Source organism: Ranitomeya variabilis, chromosome 1 (assembly GCF_051348905.1).
Source record: "Ranitomeya variabilis isolate aRanVar5 chromosome 1, aRanVar5.hap1, whole genome shotgun sequence".
In the NCBI taxonomy this organism is placed as follows: domain Eukaryota; kingdom Metazoa; phylum Chordata; class Amphibia; order Anura; family Dendrobatidae; genus Ranitomeya; species Ranitomeya variabilis.
In genome coordinates this window covers 505,404,661-505,430,651 of record NC_135232.1, presented here as the reverse complement: position 1 = coordinate 505,430,651, position 25,991 = coordinate 505,404,661, and the positions used below count along the sequence as shown (strand labels likewise).

The 25,991-nt window shown below is 45.3% G+C and overlaps 1 protein-coding gene across 1 annotated transcript in view; it reads left to right on the top strand.

The window, feature by feature from the left end:
- The window catches only part of DDX49 (DEAD-box helicase 49), a 41,619-nt gene extending 28,945 nt beyond the window's left edge, over nucleotides 1–12,674 (top strand). Inside the window, exons 10-13 of the mRNA XM_077252698.1 lie at nucleotides 2,851–2,925; nucleotides 3,161–3,249; nucleotides 3,356–3,427; nucleotides 10,396–12,674. Coding sequence (XP_077108813.1) covers nucleotides 2,851–2,925; nucleotides 3,161–3,249; nucleotides 3,356–3,427; nucleotides 10,396–10,581 — 422 coding nt within the window. The 3' untranslated portion in view covers nucleotides 10,582–12,674. The remainder of the gene's footprint in view (nucleotides 1–2,850; nucleotides 2,926–3,160; nucleotides 3,250–3,355; nucleotides 3,428–10,395) is intronic.
- Nucleotides 12,675–25,991: the final 13,317 nt, after the last annotated feature.

The window sequence follows — 25,991 nt, the reverse complement described above, 5'->3', positions numbered from 1 at the left end:
AAGATCTCAAAGGAAAACATTTGGTAGTATTATCCGACAACAGCACAACGGTGTCGTATATAAATCGACAGGGAGGAACCAGATCAAGTTCCCTAATGGAAGAAGCAGGAAGACTATTTCTTTGGGCCGAAAACCACCTTTTATCCCTCACAAGTACACACTTAAAGGGGTCGGAAAACTTTGTCGCAGATTTTCTGAGTCGTCACGTCCTGCACCAGGGCGAGTGGTCGCTAAATCAAAGAATATTTGGAGAAATCTGTGCAGTCTGGGGGCTTCCTCAAGTGGATCTTTTTTCCACAAGGCAGAATCGGAAAGTAAAAAGGTTCTACTCTCTAAACCCGAAAGAGAACCCGGAAGGAGTAGATGCGTTACTACACCAATGGAAATTCCAACTAGCCTATGCGTTTCCCCCGATCCCATTGATCCCTACAGTCCTGAAGAAGATCCGAGAAGAGAAATCACGCATAATCTTAATCGCACCCTTCTGGCCAAAGAGAGCTTGGTTCACTTGGCTCAGACGTATGTCCATCTCGGACCCGTGGATACTTCCAGAGGTCCCAGACCTTCTGCACCAGGGTCCGGTGACACATCCTCAGGTTCACAGCCTACACCTCACTGCTTGGAACTTGAGAGGGGACTTCTGCTAGCAAAGGGGTTCTCGGATCCGTTAATTACTACTCTACTGTCCAGTAGAAAAAAAGTCACAACTGATAAATACCAAAAGGTATGGGGAAAATTTTTAGAATTCTCAGGCCGAGGGATAACTGATACCGTTCAGAAGGTCCCTATATCTGAAATCCTAGAGTTTCTCCAAAAGGGTCTGGAGAGGGGATTATCTACCAGCACTCTAAAAGTGCAAGTCTCGGCGCTTAGCGCCTTGTTTGACCAAAAATTGGCTGATCACCCCTGGGTGTGTAGGTTCATTCGGGCCTCCTTTACAGCCAGACCATTCAAACCTCGTCCAAAGGTCGCTCCCTGGGATTTAAATTTAGTTTTAAACGCCTTGACCTCCTCTCCCTTCGAGCCTCTTTCCTCCATATCGGAAAAAGCGCTAACTCTAAAAACAGTTCTCCTGATTGCCCTTACCTCAGCCAGACGCATTAGTGAGCTTCAGGCTATATCTATTGACCCTCCGTATACTGAAATTCTGGAGGATAGGGTAATTATAAAATCTGATCCGGCCTTCTTACCTAAGGTCAACTCGAAATTTCACAGGGACCAGGAGATAATCTTGCCTTCATTCTGTGCCAACCCAAAATCCCAGGGAGAAGAAACCTTCCATTGCTTGGACGTCAGACGTTGCCTTCTTCAATATATAGAAGTGACAAAACCATGGCGACAGTCTTCAGCCCTTTTTGTCTCCTTTCAGGGGGCAAACAGGGGAAAAAAGGCCACAAAGTCGACTATTGCACGTTGGCTCCGTATGGCCATATCACTTTCCTATTCCTCTTCGGGACAGGTCCCTCCACCTGGTGTTACGGCCCACTCTACCAGGGCTATTTCCACATCTTGGGCAGAGAGGGCAAATGCATCGATAGAGCAAATCTGTAATGCAGCAGTATGGTCTTCACCCTCTACTTTCTTCCGCCATTATAGATTGAATCTGGGGCTATCAGATCTTGCCTTTGGTAGGAAAGTACTATCTGCTGTTGTCCCACCCTAGAGGTTCTTTCTATTTCTTCCTCTCATGTAACGGTGCTGTCATGGGGAAGGGAAAAAATGATAATTACTTACGGGTAATTTGATTTTCCAGATCCATGACAGCACCGCTCTAGTTCCCGCCCTATCTTGGTGATGGTGTGTGTTTCACAAAAAAAAAAAAAAATCTCTTAAAAAAAAAAAAAAATCTCTTAAAAAAAAAAAAATATATATATATATATATACACAAATGAAAGATGGGGTAATAACCACTTAACAATAGATAAATAGTCTTAGAGTTAAATATAATTTTTTATATGCCTAAAACTAAAATAGCGGTTACCTTACATTCTCTGTAAACAAACTGAGGAGAGAGGTGCCGCCCCCATCTTTTATCTCCTATGCAGGTTTCCTGTTCTTGGGGGCGGGACCATCTCTCATGTAACGGTGCTGTCATGGATCTGGAAAATCAAATTACCCGTAAGTAATTATCATTTTTCTGCAGCCGCCGGGTGCTGCCATTTTTCTTTGCTGGTGTGTAAGTATCTGAGCATGACACTTGCAAATCCAGTAGCCCCTAGGCAAAGGCGATTCCGGTCAGCATCAGCTGCGCTCACTGCTGCTACAGGTAGATAATAGCTTTATGCCACCTCCATCATGTGCCGGGAATGAGACAAGCACATCTAATCCCACGGGAATGGGCTGGTGAAGAAGTTGGTAATGTTAGATGATTAAGACCTTGTCCACTCAACTGGGTTTTCTCGTATGTGTCCCAATGATGTGTGATTTATTTTTTTCTCTAAGCAAACAAAACCTGAATAATTCATGGCCAATAACTGATTTGACATGATCATTTTTCATAGTCATCCCAAGTGTCAGCAAAAATAGAAAGACTGGGGCATGTCAGAGATCAGTGCCATTTTCAGACCATGATGTGAATAGTCACCACATAGTTGCCATCTGTGATACATCTGTGTGCTGTCTAATTACAGAGAGAACCCTGGCAGATGCCCCAAGGATCTCTCTTTTACTCCATAGGGACAGATACTTCTGTTAATATCTGTCCATGTATTGATTTCATTGGCAGTTCTCAGGAATAATTGGTCCAAGAAGGGTCCAAATTTCATTGAAAACTTGTTTTGATAAACTGTGACTTATGCTGGGGATTCCTACAAGATCATCGTCTTTAATCCTTTTATTTTTTCTTTTCAGGACGCCATGGCATGGCAATAACATTGGTGACTCAGTATGATATTCATCTGGTGCATGCTATAGAAGAAAAAATCAGTAAGTGCCTTGTTTGTCAGTTTTGTTATATGCACTCTCTATTACTTTCTAAGTTTTTCTACCTTAAGCCTTGGCCTTAAGCTTGGTGATGGTCCTTCCTACTATTAAATTTACCATAGATCTCCTTACTCAAGGTTGAGATGGCATGCTTCTTAATTATGTGCATTTGGATAATGGACATGACAATATATTAGAAGACGTTTTCACTTTATTAAATCTGTTTCTTAATGGGCAGATCTGAAACTACAAGAACATAAGGTGAAAGAAAGTGCAGTCCTGGAAATCCTTACCCAAGTGAATGTCACAAGGCGAGAATGTGAAATTGTAAGTCTCCTCTTAGTTCCTCCTAGATGTAATGGAATGATTCCTTTACAATTAGAAACACCCGATGGTGCACTGGGTACTAACTAGTATTCTCTATCGCTCCTAGAAACTAGAATGTACAGACTTTGATGAGAAGAAGGAGATAAACAAGAGGAAACAGCTTATACTAGAAGGAAAGGTAAGGTGCTCTCAGTTATAGTAATGATGATAAGCGCCAAAGATTTCATTCATTGGGACGTGCTAATGGTCCTACATGGAGAGTTAACATTCACTACATTAATGACCGAAGCTATACCTATTGTCAAATAAAATTATTTCTCTATCGCCTCTCATTTGGGGACACAGGAACCATGGGTGTATGCTGACACTATGCAAATAAAAAAGTTAGCTCCTCCTCTGCAGTGTACACCTCACCGACAGGAAGTAGGATATTCAGTTTGAAGGTGGTGTAGGAGGTGGACACGGGTCTTTCACTAGACCCTTATCTACATCAATGTGCGTCGTTTCTTTTCAGGTTTCCGGAGGGATACAGGGTGAACAGTCACACCTGTAGTCCCACAATACGGACTATGAGTACGGCGTGTACTGCCACCCCGTATCCTCATAGATGCCTCAGCAGGGCCATGGTCCTAGCACACAAGCGTGCTCAGAAGTCCGGTCCTGGCTCCGTCCCCCACCCACTCGCCCACCAGAGCCTGTCTTTTGGAGGAGACGAGGACGTCCATCAGCTTGGACGTCTCATTCCTCTTCAGGTTAGTATCGGCGTGGGAAGTTGAGGTATTTCCCATCCCATCCCATCCCAAATCATTCAAGGGGGTCTTGCTAGGGGCTCCCAGATTACCTGTTCGTCGCTTGCACCCAGATTGCGCAGCACGGCCCAGGATTACTGTTCCCATGCGGCATCTGTGGCCCCTCTGCCTTCTATTCCGGCGCGGGGCCTTTACAGGCTGCCGCGCCGCTTCCTACGCCGCGCCGCTTCCTACGCCGCATCACTCTCCCCAGTGAGACATTCCTGACAGGCTGTCGTGCCGTTTCTTCCTGCGGTGCACTGCTCCGGCGCCGCGGTTTTAATGGGGCCGCACTACCTTCTCCAGCGCGACAGCCCTGTCAGGCTGCCGCGCCGCTTCTCCCTGCGGCGCATTGCTCTGGCGCTGCTGGTTTTCATGGCTGGCCGCTCCATCGTCTCCAGCGTGACAGCCTTGGCAGGCTGCCGCGCCGTTTTTCTAACTGCGGCGCACTGCTCCAGCGCCGCGGCTCTCTCCTCCGGCGGTCGCTGGCCTGTAATTTAGGCCCCGACTTCTGCCCAGGCCTACTTGCGGTGCCGCGCTCCGTTCACTTCCGCTTTCATTAGGCGGGCTTTCTCCCGCCCGACAATCTCTTTTCTCCCCGCCCACCGGCGCCATCTTGGTGCTCCTGGGCCCATGACTTCTACGCCACATCGCAGCAGGGTGCACGTTCCAGCGCCCTTTCAGCGGTCACCATCTGCGGTTCATCCAGACTGCAGCCGGGTCCTTTTTACCGCAGCACACGCTTTCTCCGGCGGGGTCCCCTGCATCCTCCTTAGGTTGCCGTCTCATTGCTGGTGCCCTAGACCTGTGCCATGATGCCGGTCGCAGCTACAGCCGGGAGCAGTCTACAGGACTCTACTATTACTGTGAGTAGCTCTGCTATGCAGTCTATTACTCCCCTCTCTTGTTACCCTAACCTTCGGGCATCATTTAGTGGGTCTGCTCCCAGGCCTCATCCTATAAGCAGAGCGTTCCCGTCCTCCTGCTTCCTCTTGTCAGCTGCAGCAACTCCCTGTCCAGGAGTCCCTACCCCGGGTGAGACGAGACCCCTATCCCTGGGTGGGCTTTCCTTCTGTCTCAGTCTGGGGCGGACCTCACCAGGATGTCATGACCTTGATGTCCGTGCCTGACCGCAATTGCTAGTGGGTCACAGGATTCTCACAGGGTGAACACGTCCAGCCTTGTTCAACTCCAGCCACAAGAGATACAGAGCAAAATTCTAGGTTCCTTTTTTTCGGAGGGATACAGGGCGAACAGTCACACCTGTAATCCCACATTATGGACTATGAGTACGGCATGTACTGCCACCCCGTATCCTCATAGATCCGACAGCAGGACCATGATCCTAGCACACAAGCGTGCTTAGAGGTTCGGTTCCAGCTCCATTCCCCACCTACTCGCCCTCCAGAGCCTGTCGGTTGGAGAAGACCAGGACGTCCACCTGACACCTTTCTTTCCCGCTCCATCTTGCCCTTCGGTCTGGGCCAGTGAAATCACTCTTCCTGATCCTCCTCTCTCGAGAGAGAGACGGGCTTCCTCGGTCATGTTTGCAGAGGAAGTTTCAGACTTGGTTTCACTACAGGTACATAACCTTATTGTTGCGATCAACCAGACCCTAAGCATCATGGATACCTCTACGGAACCCGCAGAATAGGCAGTTTCGTTTAGACGGTCAAACCCCTTTCCAAGGTCTTTGCCCCACACACTGAATTTGAGGTGGTACTTGCCAGGGGAAATGCGAGCCATACCAGATGCTTTCACACAGGAAAGCGTCTCGGCATCCTATATTCCTTCTCTCCTGAGCTCATCGCTAACTGGACTGATTCCTCGGCAGGAAGCGGGCAATTCTGGACTCGTCAGTTCCCAGACTGTCTACCAACTTGGCATGGGTTCCAAGGATACAATTATAGAACCGCTGGATAAATCAGACTTTGAAACGGCTGCTTCTACTTTGTGCCTCGGCCATAGCCTCTACCTGGGTCTCAAGGACCATAAATAGATGGACCAAACAGCCTTGTAAGAGAACCCCGGCTGGAGCTCCTCCGGGGGAGCTAGCTGACCTGACGGACCAGATTTCCTATGCAGGGAAATATTTGGTATCTGCCTCCCTAGATGCGCGGCTTGTGCAGCTCACGCGTCCAGCAATATGGTGGCCATCCGACGGAATATTCGGCTCTACACACAGCAGGCGGAATTGTCTTCAAGAAGTCCCTTACCGGCCTCCCCTTCCAGGGGGCCTGTCTCTTTGGCTACATGCTGGAACAAATTATTAATGACGCCACGGGAGGCACGAGTTCCCTTTGTCCTTTCGCTGTTTTGCGGCGTCGGAAGATTCCTCTAGCTAACACAGACTGCGATCTCGTCTGGCTAGAGAAAAGGCTTCCTTTAAGCCTACCCCTTCCCGGCGTTCCCGCAACTCCCATGGTTGGTCCACAAGGCCTAGACCTGGCAGATCTTCCTCGGCATAACTCGTGCTAACGGCCCAGCGTTTCTTCCAGTTTGGGCGGGCATCTCCTGCCTTTTTCAGGGATGTTTGGCTGGCTTCGGTGGAGGACGCTTAGATCTCAGATACAAGATAGGGTTCTCTTTTTTCGGGTCTTCAAATCCCGCCCTCTAAAAATCCTCCTCTGATCCCAGGTTTCTTTGCGTCCATTACCTTCCTTCTTTGTTTGGAGGTTATTGTTTCCGTCCCACAGCAGGTACGCTTCACAGGTTTCTATTCAAACCTGCTTGTAGTGCCGAAGAAGAGCGGCGCAGTTCGACCCATTCTGTCTCTGAAGTTAGTGAACAGAAGGTTCCGCCTGCGGCATTTCAGGATGAAGTTCCTCTGTTTAGTCCTGGCTTCCATGGATCCACAGGAATTCCTGTGCTCCCTGGATATCCAAGATGCCTTGCTCCATGTCCTGATTTTCCTTGAGGATCAGGGGCCTAGTGCTCATTCCATACCTTGAAGTCATCCTCATCAAGCCTCTGCCCCTCTCTCAGGCCCAGGAGAGTCTGACCATCGTCCTCGACTCCCTGTCCCGTTTCTCGTGGCTGGCCAACAGAACAAAGTCTTGTCTTGTTGTGAGTCAGTGTCTCGTCCTCTTAGGCATGTTGTTCGACACCGCCGGGGGTTTTTCTTCTCGAGAAGCGGGCAATTCTCCATACGGAGTTCGCTCTCTGCAGGGCCCTCAGCTGCCTTCCTCCCGTTCAGCTACGACGGTCCTGTGATGCAGGGTGACAGCTCCGTAAGCATTCTCTTTTGCGCTGTTCCACTTGAGACCACTTCAGCAGGCCATCCTTCTTCAGTGGGACACGTCTGTGCTGTCTCTGGATCCTCCAATCCGACTTTCCGTCCGATTCTAATAGCCTCTCAACTGGTGGCTGTCATCCCCTCTCATTCCCCAGGTCCGGTCCTCCCAGGGCAGGTGGTGACGACGGTCACCAGCCTTCCCGGCTGAGGTGCATTTTCTCACCATCCGTCTTTGAACGGGCGCTGGTCGGAGCAAGAGTCCTCTCCGCCGATTGACATCCTTGAGATAGGGGCCTCTCTTCTATCCCTGAGTCACTGGGAAAGGCTTCTCAGAGGTCTGCCAGTCAGAATCCAGACGTCCAATGCCTCGGCTGTGGCTTATGTCAATCACCAGGGAGGGAATCGGTCTCTTGGCAATGGCGGAGGTATCCAAGATCCTCCTCTGGGCAGAGGCGACGGTTTCGGCACTATCCGCAGTGCATATCCCCGGCGTGGACAACTAGGCCGCAGTGTTTTCTCTGCCACGAGGGCCTTGCGGCAGGACAAGGGTCCCTGCTTCAGGAGGTCTTCCTTCAGATTTGCCTTTGATGTGGAACTCCGGACATGGATCTCCTGGCGGCCCGACTGCTTAGGAAGGTTCCACCGCTTGTTTCCAAGTCCGCGATCCTCTTGTTGTGGATACCGATACTTTGACCATTTCTGGGTCGCAATTTGTACTTCCCTTTCTGTTCCTCCCTTCCTTCCCAGGCTGTTGAAGATCAATGCGGAGGGGGTGCCGGTCATTCTGACCGCACCAGATTGGCCCAGAAGGTTCTGGTTCGCTGAGATCGTCCATCTCCTCGCGGACTCCCACTGGAGGCCCCCAGTCAGGTCAGATATTCTGTACCAGGGACCCATCTGCCAGAGAGTTCTTGGTGGCTCAAGTTAACAGCTTTGCTGTTGAAACCTTCCATTTTGGCTGTTTTCTCTAAGCGGGACTTGATGCTGGCCTTGCCTTTAGTTCCCTGAAGGGTCAGATAGCAACCCTTTCCATCCTTTTTCTGAAGTCCCTTTCAGAGGTCCTTAGCTACTGGCTATCACGGTACGAAGATTTATATCCATCCCGTTCTCAGATCAGAACTTTTCTTCAAGTGGCGCATGCGGCTACTCCCGTGGATCCCTGGGACCTCAATCTTGTTCTGGAGGCTCAGTGGAGTTCCCCCCTTGAGCCTCCCCATGAGCCTCACTGTCTGTTCTGTCCTGCAAGGTGGCGTTTCTGGTGGCCATCTCCACGCGTCTTGGAGTTGGTAGCTCTCTCCTGTCGCCCCATTTCTTCGTTCTTCACCAGGATAGGGTAGTTTTACGGCCTTCGTCGCCTTTTCTTCTCAGGGTGGTGTCCTCCTTTTACTTGAATAAGATCGTCCTTTCCACCTTTGTCCTGCTCCGATCGATTCTCTGGGGCGTTCGCTGAACAGGCTAGACCTGGTCAGGGCGGTGAGGATCTATTTGTCTAGGACCGCCTTCTTTAGGAAGACGGACTGTCTTTTTGTCATTCCAGACGGTACGCCAAGAGGCCTGCCGGCCTCCAAGGATATGATTGTTCTCTGGATCAGACCTGCCATTCTGGAGGCTCACCGGGTCAAGAACAGAGTGACTCCTCCTGGTATTAAGACTCACTCTGCCCCGGGCAGTGGGTGCCTCCAGGGCGGTACACCATGGGGCATCCGCCCTACAACTTTGCTAGGCGGCAACCTGGTGTTCCGTTCACTCTTTTGCCAAAGGTTATAAGCTCCATACCTGTGCTTCGGCAGTTGCCAGCCTAGACAGAAGGATCTTGCAGGCGGCAGTGGTGATTCCTCCGACCTGAATGGAGTTTTTCTGCTGTTCCCACCCCAGGGACTGCTTTGGGACGTCCCATGGTTCCTGTGTCCCCCAATGAGAGGCGATAGAGAAAACAGGATTTTTGGTTGCTTACCGTAAAATCTGTTTCTCGGAGCCTTCATTGGGGGACACAGCACCCTCCCAAGTTGAACAGCTCTGTTTATTGTGTTATACTGTTAACGTTTGCGTTCTTTGAACGCTCTTTGAGTGTTTGAAACTGTTAAACTGTAAAGCGCTGCTTAAGTTTGTTGGCGCTGTATAAATGAAGATTATTATTATTATTATTTCTCGTTTTACACGTTGCTTCTCCAACTGCTTTCTCACTAACTGAATATCCTACTTCCTGTCGGTGGGGTGTACACTGCAGAGGAGGAGCTAACTTTTTTATTTGCATAGTGTCAGCCTCCTAGCTACAGCAGCATACACCCATGGTTCCTGTTTCCCCCAATGAAGGCTCCAAGAAACAGATTTTACGGTAAGCAACCAAAAATCCTGTTATCCAACAATCATATTCTTTTATCTTGCTTTACTTGGACATACTATGTGATCTTACACACTGAGGTTTTCTCCTTACCACTATGCATATATAGTCATTATCTAATGATTTTCTGTAGCAAATTTCAGCTTGGAAACCATCACACTGATGTAAGCTTATGGGACAGTTGCCCCCCTTTTTTTTACTGCTATAATACTCCTTCACTCTCCTTTAGAAGGTTTTCCACAAGATTTTAGATTGTGTTCACTCACACAGTCAAGCAATTTTTGAGGTCAGACGCTGATGTTGGATAAGAAAAATGATCCAGTTGATCCCAAACATGTTTAAAGACACCCAAGTTCTTCCACACCAATGTGACCACAGCATGGTTTTATGAACCTTAGCTTGTGTACAAGGGCACAGTCCTGCTACAGGATGAAGTGACATTTCCCAATTTGGGAGCAGACCGTTGTTCACATATAAATTAAATGTCTAAAATTACACTTATCACTCTTTTTATTGTCCCGACCAAGCAACTATTCAAATGTCCCGAACCGATATCCCTTTTTGCAGTAGGCACTATTCCTCCTCATAGGTAATGTTCTTGGTGCATCTGCTAAACATTGATTCATCCTGTCAGATAGTCAAACATGATTTTTTAACACCTGCTGTAGAGAATTTGGGCATAGCCTCTGAGCCCGCTCTATTCTTGTTGTGTATGTTACATTTATGGTAGCATGGTGGAAAGGGTTATTTTTTAAATATTATTTACTTTATTTTAATGTAAGGATCCAGATCTGGAGGCAAAAAGAAAAGCTGAACTGGAGAAAATCAGGAAACAGAAAAAGAAATTCAAGGCGCACATTCAGGAGGCATTTCAGAAAAAACAAGATGCTCAAGTACGCAGGAAATTGAAAAAGAAACGACTCCGACAAGAGAAGAAGGTTGGCAAAACTCAGCTGAGCAGTGTCTGAATCTGCCTACCAGCACAGAACACAGACTGTGGAAGAAGATAGGACTGACAGTTACCTAATGTATCCACTATATGCTTGACATCAGTAGATGTGTATAACCCCAACATATTCCCTTATTATTCTCAAGGAATGGGCTGTCGTCCGCTCTTGGTATGGGCCATTCATTGGAGGATCAGCAGCTTTGAGACTTCAACTTGTCTGTTAGTATCAGTGACTTTCTACAATGAACACTCAAACCTGAACAATTCTCTAATGTTGACCTTGCTGTATTGGGTTGTATGTTACTTGGTCAAGAGAATATTTTTTTTTTTAAGGGGTTGTCCACCCCTGAGCAAATTTTCAGCATGCTGCAGAATCTTAGCAGAGTGAATTAGTATTCAGCGCCGTTTGCCGGGTTCAGCAGATATCGTGTAACCACAAGTATGCAGTTTCCACACTTTGTCACGTGTTAACTAAAGTCTCAGCATGAGCATTGAGCAAAACGGCTGTTGCTCTAACTGGAGCGTGACAGCTAGAGTTGAGCGAATATGACTTTGCCATATTCGTGCCATATTGGTACCCTATTCTTGCTGAATTTGTGTGACAATCGATTTCTAACACATTCGGTCATTTCTACTCCAATGACGTTCCCCTTAAGCTTTTTCCTCTGCCCTATTCAAGTCAGTTGGAACCAAAGTTGTAATTATACTAATTCTGACATCAGGTAGGTGGTGGTGCACAAAATATCTTCAGTTCTTGTTACAAAAACTGTGGAGTGAAAGTTGGAGCTAATTTTTGTTCGAGTCAATGGAAATGTACAGAATATTTTCCTTTTAGTAATATTGGTTGGTTAAATTATTGATTATTGATTTTCATAGGAATTTAGAACTATTAGGCTATGTGCACACATTGCAGAATTGCTGCGGAAGTTTCCGCTGCAATTCTGCAACTTCCTGCCGCGGGTATAACGCATGCAGAATTGGCATGGGTATTCCCGCTAAACACTAGCGTTTTCCAAGCGTAATTAGCTTGCAGAATGCTAGTATTTTCCAAGTGATCTGTAGCATCGCTTGGAAAACTGATTGACAGGTTGGTCACACTTGTCAGACATAATGTTTGACAAGTGTGACCAACTTTTTACTATTGATGCTGCCTATGCAGCATCAATAGTAAAAAAGATATAATGTTAAAAATAATAAAATAAATACAAAATTGTGTTGTTGTTTTTTGTTTTTGTTTTTTGTTTTTGTTTTTTGTTTTGTTTTTTGATTTTTTTTTTTTTACTTTTTTTTTTTCCAATGGCCCCTACAGCGTTCCCGCTCCTCATGATGCTCCCGGCAGCTTCAGTTCCCAGTAATACCTCACAGCAATGACTCCAGATGATGTAGCATCACGCGAGCCCGCTACGTCATCACAGGTCATTGTCGCAAGGCATTACTGGGAACGGGAGCATCGCGAGGAGCGGGAAGGTTGCGGGGGCAACCGGAAGGTGAGAATATCACGATTTTTTTTTAAATTATTTTAATTCTTTTTTTTTTTTAACAAATATATGGTTCCCAGGGCCTGGAGCAGAGTCTCCTCTCCTCCACCCTGGGTACCAACCGCACATGATCCGCTTACTTCCCGCATGGTGGGCATAGCCCCATGTGGGAAGTAAGCGGATCAATGCATTCCTATGTGTGCGGAACCGCCGCGATTCTGCACAAGGAATAAACATGTTGCGTTTTTTTCCGGAATGTGTTTCCGATGCGGAAAAAAACGCAGCATGTGGATGGTATTCTTACGTGAGTGGTTTTTTTAGTGTTTTTTCGGCGGAAAACTGCCAACAAAACGCTAAAAATCCTGAACGTGTGCACATAGCTTTATTATATATATTTTGTGTTAATCAATGTAAGTGATTTACCATAGTGAAATGGTAACATCTTTTATTACTATTTATTGTCAATTTCTGAAGGAATTTTCACTTAATGACTCCACAGCCAGGCTTGTCTAACGCTTTCATTTCAGGTAACAAAATGAAATGCAAAGACTTATGATCCATTACATCACCTTAAACAACCTGTTTTCAACTACTTTAAAATATATTTTTTTATATTAAAAACATTACTATTTTGAATCAACTAAAGTTACTGTAAAGGTGGACATTGGGGTTTGTCACTGGATGAGCCACAAGTGTTTAAAGATCTGTTCTCCCCGAGTGGAAGACTTTCCATTGATCCTCTTCTGAAATCTGTGTCCTAGAACACCGTTTCAATTGTACCAAAGTAGTGTATGACATGTGAGACTAAAGGAGCCTGCGCCTCTGTTCAGCCAGTAGAGCACAGGTGTTTTTTTTTTCTTTTTCTCCTGAAGACAAAGGAACTTTTTTATAAATATTTTGGAGTAATTCATACATTCTTTTGTTGTGATCCAAATACAGACCATGATGTACAGACTGACTATGGTTCTTCTGACCCAAACTCGACCGTCTCATATATGCCTATGAGACTGTTGTCTTCAGGTCAGGAAACCCACCGCCAGGCCGTGCATCACAACCTCTGACACGTGTCTGTATATATACACATGTAGCCTAAGGGCTTGTTTTTGTGGCACAATTTAATGCATTTAATGGGGTTGTCCAGGATTCGCACAAAAGTTTGCAGTCAGAAATGTAGTGATCGGCTTCAGAGAAATAGAGAAGGTGGAGAACAAATACATGTGGCTTCTAAGTTTTCTCCTTTATTCACATACACCCCGCCAGCATTCAGACAGCGTTCGCTCTTGGAAGTGAGCAGTGTTCGTCAGAAGCAGTGGAAGGCCCCCAATATGCAAATGAGGCACAATGGTGCACCAATTGCTTGGCCACACCAAGAGCGCACTTTAGCCCCATCATTTGCATAACAATTACGTTGACAGACTCACTTAAAAAATAAAAAAGTTGCTATGTTCTCAGTGCCATAACTTTTTGATGGTTTTGTTTGTGCTATTTTGGAGCATTTTTTTTATTTTTTGGAACACAAACAAAAAGCAATGTTTGATTTACCGTACTTTTAGTTTGATGTCCACTGTATGGATTAAATAATATAGCATGCTTTTTTCTTTAAAAAAAAAAAAAAAGGTCTGGGAGAAACATGATATAACTATAATCATAATATGCAGTCATGGCTGAAAGCGTTGGCACTCTTGAAATTGTTCCAGGAAATGAAGTATTTCTCCCAGAAAATTATTAAATTACAACAATTTTTTTATAGACTTTTGTAATCATCAGAGGTGACTTTGTACTTTTCTGAATCATCTTTTTGTCCTGATTTAAAAAATGTATATAGTTTTTCTATAGCATGTTTAGTTTCCATGGAGCAGCATCATTATAAGGTATAGGAAATATACTGGCAACATTAAGAAAACAGTATTCTACATATCAGAAAAAATGCTTCACTTTACAAAACAGTTTTTATTGAACCAAAATAATTTCACATGCAAAATAGAAACCAAAATGTGAGCAGAAATTAAAAGTGCTTGACGTTAGACTACAGGAAAGAAATATATCTTGGTACCGTGTTAGCCAGTAGATAGAAAAATATTTAGAATTGAGAGTCCTCAGTGGTTAATACCTTTTAATGGCTAACTGAAAAGATGGTAACAAATTGCAAGCTTTCGAGACTACATACGTCTCTTCATCAGGCAAAGACTAAAACAAATTCTGAAGAATCACATATTTATGCACAACATAGTATAGAAAAAAAAAAAAGGGAGAGGGGAAAAAAACCATGGATAAGCCAGGTGCCATGAAGCAGAATTACCATGGGTGATAAACAGTTACGTCCATAAATATTGGGCCAATTCTTAGATAAGGATTGTTTTATTGTCCTGTGATTAGGGTCTGGTTCTGTTGTGATGACCCCACATGGTCTGATGGGCAAGTTCATTAGTTGACGTTAGACTGTCGTTGATACGATTTTCCAGGGTTGTCCCTATATAACATCCAACAGTAATCTGCCATCATTGAGTCATTCCAAAAACCCTGGTAGCGGTGTTCCATTACTTTAATGTCCTGGTGAAACTGCTCGCCTTGTTCATCACTTACATCCCCAAGATTTTGAGGAAGAAATCTAAATGTGAATGCAAAAAGTGCATTTTCAGAGACATGCGACATCCAAGACACTGGTACGCATTTAGCAGTTCCTCCACACCTTCAACATATTCTGGAGATTTTTGTTTTCCTAAGAAGTTTTCACAGGTCCACTTGAAGCTTTTCCAAGATCTCAATTCCTTATCATTTAGAGTTCCTTCAAACACATCATCTCTCATAAGCTCTCTGATCTGAGGAACAACAAATACCCCTCCTTCAGTTTTGCTGGTGAAATGCTGGAGAATTTCTGTGAAATGTACTGGAACCCTTGTGAATTTGTCTTTGCCATGGCTTTCACAAAATTTTTAATCAATCCCAACTTTATAGGTAGTGGAGGAAGAAATATTTTTGTTGGAGCAACTAAAGGATTATGCTGAACATTGTCTCTACCCAGAGCATAGATGTTTCTCTGTCCCCAATCACGATGAATATAATGCTCTACTGTATTATGGCAGTATTTCTACTGTCCCATAAACACAAGAAGCAACAATATTTTGTGAAACCTCCTTGCATTCCCATTAGCAGACCAATCACTTTGAAATATATTGTATAGCATCGAAAACAACTGACAGATTTTCATAACTTTCCTTTAGATGACACAAGTGAGCAATAGGGATTGATGGTTTCATATTTCCATTGTGAAGCAACACTGCTTTCAACCTTCTCTGGGATGAGTCACTAAACAATTGCCATTCTGCAACAAAATACTCTTGATTCAGTTCTTCAAAGAGGCCATTCACATTATTGCAGTACACCATTGGTCCATCAACTGTGAAAAATTGTCTTAAAGTGTTACTTCTGTTTCGGTAATAACACACTTTGACATCATCATGAAGAAGATTCAACCTAGATGCAAGAAGTTCAGCTTTATCCTTTGACAATGAAAGGTCTCTGACGAGATCATTTAATTCATGTTGAGTAAAGCATCAGGTACATACTCATCTTGAATTGATTTCTCCATGTCTTCGCCAGTAGCTTCAGCTCCATAGTCTTCATATTCTACTTCATTTTTATCCAATCCAGACAACAGTGGTACAGGAACTGGCAAGGTGCCATCATGTGGAACTGGCCTAATCGCAGATTCAAGTTCAGGGTAATTTGATGTTTGTTCTTTGGAGAAAGGGGCCCAGCTTTTGTCTTGATCACCAAGTGGACACTTAAAGTACATCTTTTTAGTATCATGAGTGATTGAACATACTTGGCCTTTTGGTGTAAAAGAACCACACACATAGCAGAATCTGTTCAGATGATTGATACACTGTCAGGGCATTTTTCTCCTCTAACCCCTTTCTGCCATCGGACGTACTATTCCGTCCATCTGACTTGGGACTTAATCCCCATGTATGGAATAGTAAGTCATGCCCTTTAATGCGACACTGCGACTTAAGTTGCTGTGATTGCATTAAAATTCCGACGCCATCTTACCTCAGGGAAGATGGTGTCTGCATCACGGGCTGAATCCCCCATCCTCCTGATCGCAGTGACTGGCTGTTCAATTCTGAATAGCAAATCACAGCCTTTCTCATTGTTTCAGCCAATCAGATTGGCTGAAACAGTGAGATCCCAGGCTAGGATCGAGTACCGATGTACTCGATCCTAGGCAGGTGCTGGCAATGCCAGGCATCTGCCAACACCGCTTTGGCGCAATCGACTTTCACGCCAGCTGCTGATTGGGGCAATCGATGTAATTGTCGATCATGCCAATCACAGGGCACAGCTGCGGTGTCACCGCGCTGTGCCCTGCTGATGACCTGCCTAGGATTGGAGCTGTGAGCATCGGTGTCACCAGAGCCACCTCTGGTGGGATCGATGTGATCATCGATCCCACCAATGACAAGGTCACAGCAGCGGTATGACCGCTCTGTGACCTGTCTGTCGCCTGTGTGTGAGCTGTCGGACTGTACTGCAGGAATCCTCACACTAGCTGAGGATTCCTGCAGAGCGGTCACACAGCTAGATCTGTGCTGGGACTTGTGACACCACAATTCCTGCTGAAGAAAGACTACAACCGTAAGTGTTGATCTCCGATCCTTGCCCGATCTCTCTTCATCCACCCCAATCCCCCTTCCCCCTTTTTTCCCCCCTCCACCCCGCTTTGCGCCGCCTCCATGTGCACATTTAACAGCCACAGCATTTGAGTGGTGACGCAGTTCACCGATCAACACTCGCGCTTGCTTTTTTTTTCTCAGCCCTCTTTGTGCCAACGCCATCGGACCCCTTATGGACCTCGCCCCTCAAAAATTATGAGCCACTGATTCCTGATTTTGTGGCAGTATCAGGAATCAAGTTTGATGCCACCGGACTCACAGAACTAGACTTTTTCAAAGTCTTTTTCTCTGAGGATTTTGTTAACCTCATGGTGGAGCCAACTAACGGTACGTTCACATTTGCGTTGTGCGCCGCAGCGCACAACGCAAACAAAAACGCATGCACAACGCTGCGTTTTGCGCCGCATGCGTCCTTTTTTTAATTGATTTTGGACGCAGCAAAAATGCAACTTGCTGCGTCCTCTGCGCCTTGACGCGGGCGCCGCAGCGACGCATGCGGCGCAAAACGCAAGTGCGCCGCATGGCCATGCGCCCCCATGTTAAATATAGGGGCGCATGACGCATGCGGCGCCCGCCGCTAATGTGAACGTAGCATAATTTGTACGCTCGCCAATTTTTGGCGCAAAACCCCAGTTCATCATTTTCTAACTGGTCTGTAGACGCAGTTGAAATGATACAGTTTTGGGGCCTGGTCCTTCATATAGGGATCCTGAAGAAGCCATAACTTCAGCAATATTGGAGTGTTGATATTTTATACAACACTCCAGTGTTCTAAATGGTCATGGCCCGGATGCGTTTTGAGGCCATCCACAAATTCCTGCAGTGTCCCCCACGAGATGACCCCCAATTTCGACCATATGTTCAAAGTTCGGCCAGTCATTGAACACTTCAGTAAAAAGTTTACTGAAGTGTACGTGCCCTAAAGGGACATCTACGTGGATGAGTCCTTGGTTCAGTTTAATGGAAGGCTCGGATTCTGTCAGTACCTGCCCAGTAAGAGGGCCAGGTACGGAATAAAACTCTATAAGCTGTGTGAGTGTACCTTAGGGTACACCTACAGCTTTAGAGTGTACGAAGGAAAGGGCACCAGGATTGAACCCCCTGAGTTTCCCCCTGTCCTGGGAGTGAGTGGGAAAATTGTGTTGGAATTGGTGCACCCACTGCTGGATAAAGGTTATCACCTCTACACCGATAACTTTTATTCCAGCATCCCACTCTTCAGATTCTTCTCTGCATGAGGTACCGCAGTCTGCGGTACTGTCTGCAAAATTCAGAACTGCTAAAAAAAGCTACTTGGGCTGATGCTCAGAAAGGGTGACAGCAGAGCACAATGTAGCAACCACCTGCTGGTCGTCAAGGACAAGAGGGATGTCCTTCTCTTGAACACCATACACGGTGATAGCAGCGCCCTCGGCACTGTACGAGGTACCTCTATATAGGTCAGCAAACCGGACTGTGTACTGGGGTGCAACAAAAACATGGAGGGTGTTGATCTCTCCACTCAACTTTTCCAACCATACAGTGCTTTGAGAAAGGCCAGGATATGGTACAAAAAGCTGGCCGTGCACATCGTAGAAATGGCAATGCTTAACGCTTTCCTGCTGTCATGATGTGCATGCCACACCGATACGTCGTACCTTCAGTTCCAGGAGGTAGTGGTTAAGGCCCTGATATTTGGCATTCAGGAAGGAGCGGGCCCCAGCACTTCTGGAACTGACGGTGCTCGTATCATTCAATGTCAGCATTTCCCGGGGAGGTCCCGCAAACTGGAAAAAGAGGTAAGTTGCAAAAAAAGGTGCCGAGTGTGTTACAAAAAGGAAATACGCAAGGACACCATTTATCAATGTGACAAGTGCCCCGAAAAACCTGGCCTGTGTACAGGAAACAGATAAGTTCCTTAGGGGCTCTAGTTTCCAAAGTGGGGTCACTTGTGGGGGGTTTCTACTGTTTAGGCACATTAGGGGCTCTGATGGAATGGCCTGCGGGAGTCATGTTCCGTTTGCAAAGTCTGCATTTCAAAATGTCACTACTTCCCTTCCAAGCCCCGACATGTAGTTTTCTCCCACATATGGGGTACCAGCGTACTCTGGACAAATTGGACAACGATTTTTGGGGTCCAGTTTCTACTGTTCAGGCATATCAGGGGCTCTCCAAACGCGGCATGGCGTCCGATGTCAATTCCAGCCAATTTTGGTTTGAAAAAGTCAAACGGCGCTCCTTCCCTTCCGAGCCCTGCCGTGCACCCAAACAGTGGTTTAGCCCCACATATGGGGTATCAGCATACTCTGGGCAAATTGGACAACATCTTTTGGGGTCCATTTTCTCCTGTTACCCTTGGTAAAATAAAACAAATTGGAGCTGAAGTAAATTTTGTGTGAAAAAAAGTTAAATGTTCATTTTTATTTAAACATTCCAAAAATTCCTGTGAAACACCTGAAGGGTTAATAAACTTCTTGAATGTGGTTTTGAGCACCTTGAGGGGTGCAGTTTTTAGAATGGTGTCACACTTGGTTATTTTCTATCATAATTATCTCAAAATGACTTCAAATGAGATGTGGTCCCTAAAAAAAATGGTGTAAAAATGAGAAATTGCTGGTCAACTTTTAACCCTTATAACTCCCTAATACAAAAAAATTTTGGTTCCAAAATTGTGATGTAAAGCAGACATGTGGGAAATATTACTTAAGTGTTTTGTGTGACATATCTCTGTGATTTAAGGGCATAAAAATTCAAAGTTGGAAAATTGCAAAATTTTTGCCAAATTTCCATTTTTTTCACAAATAAACACAAGTCTTAATCGATGAAATTTTACCACTATCATGAAGTACAATATGTCACGAGAAAACAGTGTCAGAATTATGAGGATCCGTTGAAGCGTTCCAGAGTTATAACAAGGGACATAAGGGACAGTGGTCAGAATTGTAAAAATTGGCCTGGTCTTTAATGTGCAAACCACCCTTGGGGCTTAAGGGGTTAAAATGCAATAACGGGCGATAAAAAGAAGGTATCTGCACCAAAGTGGTATCAATAAAAAAGTCCACTCGGCATGCAAAAAATAAGCCCTCACCCGACCCCAGATCCTGAAAAATGGAGACACTATGGGTATAGGAAAATGGTGCAAATGTTTTTTTTTTTAAGTAAAGTTTGGAATTTTTTTTCATCACTCAGATAAAAAAAAGAGCCTAGACATGTTTGGTGTCTATGAACTCGTAATGACCTGGAGAATCAAAATAGCAGGTCAGTTTTAGCATTCAGTGAACCTAGCAAAAAAGCCAAACAAAAAACCATTGTGGGATTGCACTTTTTTTGCAATTTCACCACACCTGGATTTTCTTCCCCCGTTTTCCAGTACATGACATGCTAAAACCAATGCTGTTTTTCAAAAGTACAACTCGTCCTGCAAAAAATAAGCCCTCACATGGCCATATTGGCAGAAAAATAAAAAAAGTTCCTAACGAGAAAAATTTTGGTTCCAAAATTGTGCTGTTGTAAAGTAGACATGTGGCAAATGTTATTTATTAACTATTTTGTGTGACATATTTCTCTGTTTTAAGGGCATAAAAATTCATATTTTGAAAATTGCAAAATTGTCCAAATTTTTGCCAAATTTCCTTTTTTATACAAATAAATGCAAGTTATATTGAAGGAATTTTACCACGTGAAGTACAATATGTCACGAGAAAACATTCTCAGAATTGCCAAGATCTGTTGAAGCGCTCCAGAATTATTAACTCATAAAGGGACAGCGGTCAGAATTGAAAAAATTGGCCCGATCATTAACGTGCAAAGCACACTTGGGGCCAGGGGTCCCCAACCTGTAGCTCGGGAGCCACATGTGGCTCGCGGTCCCATGAATTGTGGCTTGCGGCTCTCTGTCAGCTTGGTGAATTTGCTCCAGTTCTAGCAAACAGGTATGAAGAGCAAATCTGAAAATAGTGAATTTTGTGAGCAGCCCTGCACAGAAGAGCAGATCTGGACGCACATATCCCGGTCTTAGGGGTTTTGAGATGATTTAAGTATGGTACACTGGAGACAAGTTGACACCACCTGTCAGAGGAGGTTTTTGAAGCTGGATGTGACTGTGTCTTGGGAGTGCCTTATAGGAGACTACTGAATGGGGGTATTGTGGGAACCCCTGGATCTTAGTATATTGCTTTGGCGTGATTTTTGTGGAAAAGCTTTGGTTAACCATTATGCCTGTAATGGGGGCTTTGGTTGCCACTATTGTGAGGGGGGGCGGGAGCTGAATGTGGCTCGCGACCCTCTCTCAAGGCTGGATGTGGCTCCCGACCCTCTCTCAGGGCTGACTGTGGCTCTCAAGGTCAGAAACGTTGGGGACCTCTGCTTGGGGTTAAAGGGGCAAAATCAAACAATAGAGTAAGTTCAGTTCAAATGGTGGTGACAAACATAAAAAAATGCAATGAGCTGACCTCCTATATGTAGATATTTCCCCAAAGATGACAGAGGCAGCATGTATTTAGAACTGATTTTACTGGAGGTAATCTGGTAGATAACTATGTACAGTTGTGAGGTAAATGGGGTCAGCCTATACCCATACCTCCCAACCAGAAGGGAAAGAGGGACAAAGGTGCGGCACGCAGTGGCAAATTTTAGGCCACGCCCCTTTCCTTACCCATTTCACAACTAGTCAACCCCATAACCACGCCCCAATCACACCTGATTAGCAGTGTTGATCACACTGTTTCATGAACAATAATTATAAATGAAAAAATATGGCCACACATGATGCTCCATACTGTGGAATGGCCCCACATAGTGCTCCGTACTGTATAATGGCCTCACATGATGCTCTATACTGTATAATGGCCACACATGATGCTCCATACTGTATAAGGGCCACACATGATGTTCAATTCTGTATAATGGCCACACATGAGGCTCTGTATTGTATAATGGCCTCACATGATGCTCTATGCTGTATAATGGCCTCACATGATGCTCCATACTGTATAATGGCCCCACATAGTGCTCCGTACTGTATAATGGCCTCACATGATGCTCCATACTGTATAATGGCCTCACATGATGCTTCGTACAGTATAATAGCCCCACATGATGCTGTGTACAACCCTAACCCTAATCCCAACCCTAACCACAAATCTAACCCTAATACACCCCTAACCCTAATCCCAAACCTAACTTTAGCCCCAACCCTAACTTTATCCCAAATCACTTTAGCCCAGCTCTAGGGGGTGATCCACGGGGCAGGGGGGCAATCCGCGGGGCAGGGGTGGCGATCAGCGGGGCAGGGGGGTGATCACCGGAGGCAGGGGAGGCTGTCAGGTGTGGGAGGCAGAGGAGATGCAGCAGCAGATGGAGGCGGATATGGAGCTGGCACCAGCAGGGGGGTGAGCAGGGGGAGGGAGCGCAGGGCAGCAGAGGGGAGTACTGGATGGCAGATGGTGGTCAGGCGGAGATCAGCCGGCGGCAGCAGTGCAGCAGAAGGGACCTTGCTGTGCAGCTCCCAGGATCAGGATGGAGAGCGAGGGCAGCCATATTTCACTCCGCCCCTCCTCATCTGATTGGAGGGATAGCGTCACATGGACGCTAGCTCCAATCAGATCTGAGGGGGTGACAAAAAGGTCACCAAAGTGATCATAGTTACGAAGGGGCAAAGCCACCCCCCTGGGCTCAACTAGAGGTCCTGTACCTGCATTTCAGGTGACATTTAAGTAACCCCGGTCACCCGACCTGCAGGGACATGATCCCGCCATGATGCCACATAGGCATCACAGGTTAGATTGGCACCGACTTTATTGCTGCCTATGTGGCATCACAGGTCGGGAAGTGGTTTTAAGGCGGCGATACATTTAGTCTGAGGCGATGCGGGAAAAGGAGGATCCCGGCCGTGACAGCGGGACAGAGTCTCAAAATCGGGACTGTCCCACAGCATCTGGGATGGTTGGGAGTTATGCTATACCTTACAGATGAACATTTGAAGACAGGCAGTTTCTAAGTGTGATACTGGCTGCTTTCAGGTTCTCCCTCTGTGGAGACCCTCACTCAGTAACATTTCAGTGGCTGAGCTGTTTTCTTCCCTCTGAGGCAACTTGCCCTCCCAGAAATGCAGTGAAAATCCTCTCATAATGGCGGCTGTCTGTTGCCTTCCCTTCTATCTCCCTGTGGCAGGGCTGTCTCCTGTCAGTCTCACATACCAGTCCTTGCTGCAATCACCATCCTTTTCTGACTGACTCAAATTATTATAATAGTTAGCTCCTCCCCATAACGTGACTTTCCAAGAAGCAGTCGTTGGTTGACTGCACTGTCATAAAACTCACTAAAACCTTTACTGATATTGTCCCTGTAAGAAAATTCACAATTAGGACAAGCAAAGAAATAGGAATAACAGAGGAAAAAACTATTAACAAAAATACTTCTATCTCAGAAACTTTGTGATAGAGCAAAACTAAGCATATTTTTGGAATCAGCAGTGTTATTGAAATTACAAGTTTTGTTATATACATTTATTTTCCTTTGTGTGTATTGGAACAACCCCCACAAAAAAACAAGAAAAAAAGGCAAATTGGATATCATTTCACACCATACCACAAAAATGGGCTGGACAAAATTATAATACAGTATAATGGCCCCACATAATGCTCCAAATATGTTCACGCTGTGGGCCAGACCTTGAGATATGTGACCTTGGACAAAAAACAAGCTTTCTGACACTGGGCAGTACGTTGTGACCCCAAATCCTTTGGTAATCTTCAGATTTCATGATACTTTGCACACAGTCAAGGCACCCAGTGCCAGAGGCATCAAAACAACTTTGAACCTCCACTACATTTGACTAAATACTGTGTTCTTTTCTTTGTAGGCCTCATTCCGTAAACAGTAGAATGATGTGCTTTACCAAACAGCTCCATCTTAGTCTCATCTGTCCACAAGATGTTTTCTCAGACGGATTTTGGCTTACGTACATTTTGGCAAACTTTAGTCTAGCATTTTTATGTCTCTATGTCAGCAGCGGGGTCCTCCTGGGTCACCGGCTATAGAGTTTCATTTAATTCAAATGTCGATGGATAGCTCGCGCTGACACAGCACCCTGAGCCTGCAGGACAGCTTAAATTTCTTTCGAACCTTGATTGGGGTGCTTATCCACCATCCAGACTATATACTGTTTCATCAATATTTTTTTTTTCTGCCATCCACGTTCAGGGAGATTAGATACAGTGCCATGGGTTGTAATATTCTTGATTCTGTTGCGCACTGTGGGCAAAGGAACATCAAGGTCTCTGGAGATGGAATTGTAACCTTGAGATTGTTGATATTTTTCAACAATTTTGGTTCTCAAGCCCTTAGACAGTTCTCTTATCCTCTTTCTGTTCTCCATGCTTAGTGTGGCACACAGATACTCAATGCAAACATTGAGTCAACTTCTCCCCTTTGTATCTGGTTTCAGGTGTGATTTTCATATTTACATCTGTTACTTGGAAATAAACGTGTATAGCAAAACCATTGTAACCTTGAGATTGTTGATATTTTTCAACAATTTTGGTTCTCAAGCCCTTAGACAGTTCTCTTATCCACTTTCGGTTCCCTGTGCTTAGTGTGGCACACAGACACACAATGCAAACATTGAGTCAACTTCTCCCATTTGTATCTGGTTTGAGGTGTGATTTTCATATTTACACCAGTTTCTTGGAAATAAACGTGTATAGTAAAACATTTGCAATTGCAATAATTTTCTAGAAGACATTTCTGGAACAAATTTACAGGTGCCAACACTTTTGGCCATGACACTGTGCGTGTGTATATACATAAAATGTATTACAATAAAATACAGGTAACACTTAAACAACACAATGCAGTTCAAAGTCAATCACACTTCTGGACTGGACACAGTTATAAAGCAAAGCTGATTATGAATCCATTTCTTCTGCTGTTGCACAAATGGAACAGACAAGTATCAAGACAACCAGACAACCCCTATAAAGGAGTGGTTCTGCAGGTGGTAACCATAGACCATTTTTCTGTTCTCATCACTTTTGGCTGCTGTTATGGCCACTTTTGCATTTTGTCATTGTTTTGATCCCTAGAGTTACAGTAGCATGAGGCAGTGACTACTGTACAACCAACAGAAGTTGCTCAAGTAGTGCAGCTCATACAGGATGGTATATCAATGCAAGCTGTGGCAAGAAGGGTAGTTGTGTCTGTCAGCACAGTGTCCAGAGCATGGAGTAGACACCAGGAGACGTGGAGAGGGCCGTAGGAGGGCAACAACCCAGTAGCAGGACCGCTACCTCCTCCTTTGTGCAAGGAGGAGCAGTGCCAGAGCCCTGTAAATTACCTCTTGCAGGCCACTTACATCCATGTGTCTGCTCAAAGTGTCAGAAACAGACCCCATGAGTGTGGTATGAGGGCCGCGTCCACAAGTGTGTTGTACTTACAGCCCAACACTTTGCAGGGCGATTGGTGTTTGCCATAGAACACCCAAGATTGGCAGATTTGACATTGTCACCCTGTGCTCTTCACGGATGAGAGCTGGTTAATACACTTGAAAGAGTCTGGAGATGCTGTTGAGAACATTCTGCTGCCTGCAACATCGTCCAGCATGAGCGGTTTGGAAGTGCATCAGTAATTCTGTGGGGAGGCATTTCTTTGGAGAGCCACACAGCCCTCCATGTGCTTGCCAGAGGTACCCTGACTGCCATTAGGTATCGGTATGAGATCCTCAGACCCATTGAGACACCATATGCAGGTGCATTTGGGCCCTGGGTTCCTTCTGATGCATGACAATGCTAGACCTCATGTTACATAGTTATTAAGGTTGAAGGAAGACTTTAAGTCTATCTAGTTCAAGCCATAGCCTAGCATGCCCTAACATGTTGATCCAGGGGAAGGCAAAAAAAAACCCATGTGGTAAGAGTAAGTTCCATCATGGGGAAAAAAATTCCTTCCCGACTCCACATACGGCAATCAGACTAGTTCCCTGGATCAACGCCTTATCAAGGAATCTAATATATATACCCTGTAATATTATACTTTTCCAGAAAGGTGTCCAGTGCCCTCTTAAATTGAAGCAATGAATCACTCATTACAACATCATACGGCAGAGAGTTCCATAGTCTCACTGCTCTTACAGTAAAGAATCCGCGTCTGTTATTATGCTTAAACCTTTTTTCCTCCAGACGTAGAGGATGACCCCTTGTCCCTGTCACCGGTCTATGATTAAAAAGATCAGCAGAAAGGTATTTGTACTGTCCCCTCATATATTTGTACATTAACATAAGATCACCCCTTAGTCTTCG